Source organism: Primulina tabacum, chromosome 17, assembly GCF_025594145.1.
Source record: "Primulina tabacum isolate GXHZ01 chromosome 17, ASM2559414v2, whole genome shotgun sequence".
NCBI lineage: Eukaryota > Viridiplantae > Streptophyta > Magnoliopsida > Lamiales > Gesneriaceae > Primulina > Primulina tabacum.
The window spans coordinates 11,041,970-11,045,794 of record NC_134566.1 but is presented as its reverse complement, the minus strand read 5'-3'; the positions used below and the strand labels follow the sequence as shown (position 1 = coordinate 11,045,794).

General features: G+C 28.4%; 1 protein-coding gene across 1 annotated transcript; it reads left to right on the top strand.

Moving 5' to 3' along the window:
* The first annotated feature begins 2,981 nt into the window (after window positions 1–2,981).
* Window positions 2,982–3,464, top strand: LOC142530473 (uncharacterized). Its single transcript, XM_075636310.1, has one exon. It carries the CDS (start codon window positions 2,982–2,984, stop codon window positions 3,462–3,464), a length of 483 nt encoding a protein of 160 aa, XP_075492425.1.
* Window positions 3,465–3,825: the final 361 nt, after the last annotated feature.

The following is a 3,825-nucleotide window of genomic DNA, read 5'->3' as shown; positions in this document are numbered from 1 at the left end:
GGAGACAAAGAATACTATTGCAACTACATGGCATTAATAAAAATTTTGACCATTTCTCTCATTTGGCCTATAAATAGAGGCCTTGTGCTAGCTGAGAATCATTCTATCTCATTGTAAAATATAGTGTGAGTGTGTATCAAAGTTCTAAGTTCCAATATATTTTCTTTCATGTTCTCAACTATGAGTGATATTTTAGTGTTGATCAAAAACAAGCTTATGGCAAGCTAAATCTATTATGTCAAGGTTGAAGAGGATGCATTCTTGGTGAAGTAAGATTGTTTATATTTTGTATATTCTTTCTTTATTTTTTTTCATTTGCTAACTTATTTCTATTGTAGGATAAAAATGAATTATTTGTTGTTATCAATTTATATCAAATGCTTGATACCATTAAAGTGGTTATCTTGATTTGTTGTTTAATTTTGATACAATAAATATTTCATCACTTATTATTTTAATATATATATATATAATAATATCATAATATTTTATTTAGACGATAGCTTGGCTCTGCCGGTTGTTCTAAATGAACTATTATGATTTAATACTAACATCTAACAATCTAACATTTACTTTATCGCAACTAACTTTTATTTTTCGCATCTAACTTTTACTTTCTCGCAACTAACTTTTACTTTTCCGAAACTAACATTTACTTTACCGCATCTAACTTTTACTTTACCGCAACTAACTATTAAATCAATATATTTCATTTAGGCAATAGCGTGGCTCTGCCGGTTGTTCTAAATGAAATATAATGATTTAATTTAACATTTACTTTATGCAATTATTTATTTATATAGTTATAATTATAATAATAGGTACCATATATAAAATATCGGTTAATTCGGTATTTCTATAGTGGGAACTATATTATATTATGTGTGTGTTTAATTTTCTTGGAACCATTATTTATGGTGGTTTCTTTTGTTTACTTTTAGTTAAACAATATTACATAAACCAAGAATAAATCCTCAAGCCTTGACAAAATTTATAATTTGTAAACTTCATTCTTGCATTTGATAATTTATAAATTAATAAATTTTAAACTCAAATAACCTCTCTGAGGATCGATCTCGTACTTAAGAATATATTACTTGCAGACAACCTACACTTGGGTGAATTATTATTTAAGTAGTAGCACTAATCCTGATTCTTCAGTCATATCAAGTAATATTCTAATATCTGGCAAGGAAGTTGTTAAAGATAAAAATTGTATATTATTAAATGTTTTATAATATAAATATATAGTTTTTGTTTTATTAAATGTTTAAATATTAAATGTTTTATAATAAATTGTATAAAATATAAGTTGTTTTGTAATTATAAGTTTTTACTATTTTTTACAGGTTCGATAAAACAAAAATAAACTTGGCGTTGCAAATGAGATTAAGTTGATTCTTGAACCTGTAGAAAGTTGATGTCAATATCTACAATATTGGTGCAAGCATGAGATAAAAATCTTCTCACAAATGGGATCAAATTAAGCAACAATTAAGTTACCAAAGAAGTGGCAGTATTACCATGCTCTAGTATTTTGACCATATCTCTCAAATTACTTGGTCAAATGGTTAAAACAAATACCACAATTCAAACAACTCAGATATCTACATGTTTGTTTTTATGTGGAGAAGAAAATTTAGATGAGAAGATTTTTAAAAGTGATGTGTATTAAAATATTAATTTCTTGGAACACCAATGAAGACTTATGTGTAAAAAATAATATTTTATTTGTGGTTGTCTCCCCAAATTTGGCTATAAATAGGGGTGCATTGTAATGTATTGATATATCCCTCATTTTATGAACAAACCTTTGAGTTCATAATATTTCTCTCTTTGTTTTCCCTTTATTTCTTCATTTAAATATAATTAGCATGTTAAATTCATATTCAAAGTTTTACACTTTGAATAATGAGTAGCTAACTTCCCAAAGTTGAGATAAAAAGGTGAAACTCTTGGCATGATAATAAGGTTATTAAAAGGTAAGAATCTATGTTTTATATTATTTAATCATTATTATTGTTTATGTTATATTTATTTCTTTAAGTATTATTATACCCTACTTATAAGCGAGAGTTTTGATTTATTGTTGCTATATGTTACACTAAATTCTTGGAAACCATTTAAATGTTAGTTTGGTATTACCAACCATTTAAAGTGGATGTCTTGATTTATTATATGATTATATCATAATATTAATTTCTTGGTACCATTTAAATGTTTGTTTGGTTTTACCAACCATTTAAAGTGGATGCCTTGATTTATTATTTATTAATATCATAATATTAATTTCTTGGTACCATTTAAATGTTTGTTTGGTTTTATCAACCATTTAAAGTGGGAACCTTGATTTAGTGTTTACAAATATATATATAGCACAATAAATACTTGACAACATTTACAAGTTTTGGTATATATTATATACTTATAAGATAATAATATATAACATAATAAAAATATGATTATTTAATATATTGGAACCATTTTATTAAGTAAATTTCAATAATGTTCATTAATGTTAACTTTATTAAAATACCAAGAGTGGATCCTTTAATCTCAACTACTTAAATTAAAATTTGAACAATTAAAAATTGCCAATTAAAGATTCAAACCATTAAAAGAAAAACTAACAAAAACAAAACAAAACAAAAAGACATTGTAGTGGACTTGTAATTACCTTAGCTTCCCTGTAGATACGATATTCGGACTCACCGAATTATACTACTTCTTGACAACCTGCTCTTGGGAGTGCAACAATCAAAGTCGCAACAGAAGCACTTACGTTGATTGATACTGGAGCAACTCATTCTTTTATGTCTGAAGTACTTATGCACTCTTTATCTCGCGAGCCTACTGTCATGCCTTTACATTTCAATATTATGTTGCCCTTTGGTGATGAAATTTGTCCTACTAGTATCCTTAAGGCATGTTCAGTATAGATAGGTTCGAGATTGTTGTATTCTGACTTTATTGTGATTCCGATGGTTGCTTTTGATGTTATATTGGCGATTGATTGGTTATCTACTTATCTTGCAGTAATTGATTGCATGGAAAAGACCGTGAAATTTTTAATTGATGACCATGAGAATAATGAAATTGTTGGTTTAGGATCATCGATAAGTACTCCCATTATTTCTTGCTTGCAAGCTATTAAGTTGTTGAATGAGGGATGTACTAGTTTTCTGGCCTTAGTATCGGATGTGAATAGGGACAGTAATGTGCAATTACAGAATATTGAAGTGGTTCAGGAATATCCTGATATATTTGCTGATGATGTGCCTAGCTTAACTCCTGATCGAGAGGTAGAGTTTGTTATTGAATTGAGTCCAGGTACAGCTCAAATTTCTAAAGCTCCGTATAGAATGGATCCAACTCAGATGAAGGAATTGAAGAATCAATTACAGGAGTTATTAGATAAAGGTTTTATCTGTCCTAGTTCCTTGCCATGGAGAGCTCCAATTTAGTTCGTGAAATAGAATGATGGGTCGTTGAGATTATGCATTGATTATCGAGAACTCAATAAGGTAACTATTAAAAATAAATATCCTTTACCTCTTATCGACGATCTTTTTGATCAATTGCAGGGGTCCACTGTATTTTCGAAAATCGATCTTCGATCCGGATATCATCAATTGAAGGTAAAAACTGAGGACATACCCAAGACTGCTTTTAGAACGAGGTATGGCCATTATGAATTTTTGGTGATGTCGTTTGGATTAACCAATGCTCCTTCAGTGTTTATGGATTTGATGAATCGTGTCTTTAAGCCGTATTTGGATACTTTTGTGATTGTATTTATCGATGACATTTTGATTTATTCTAAGA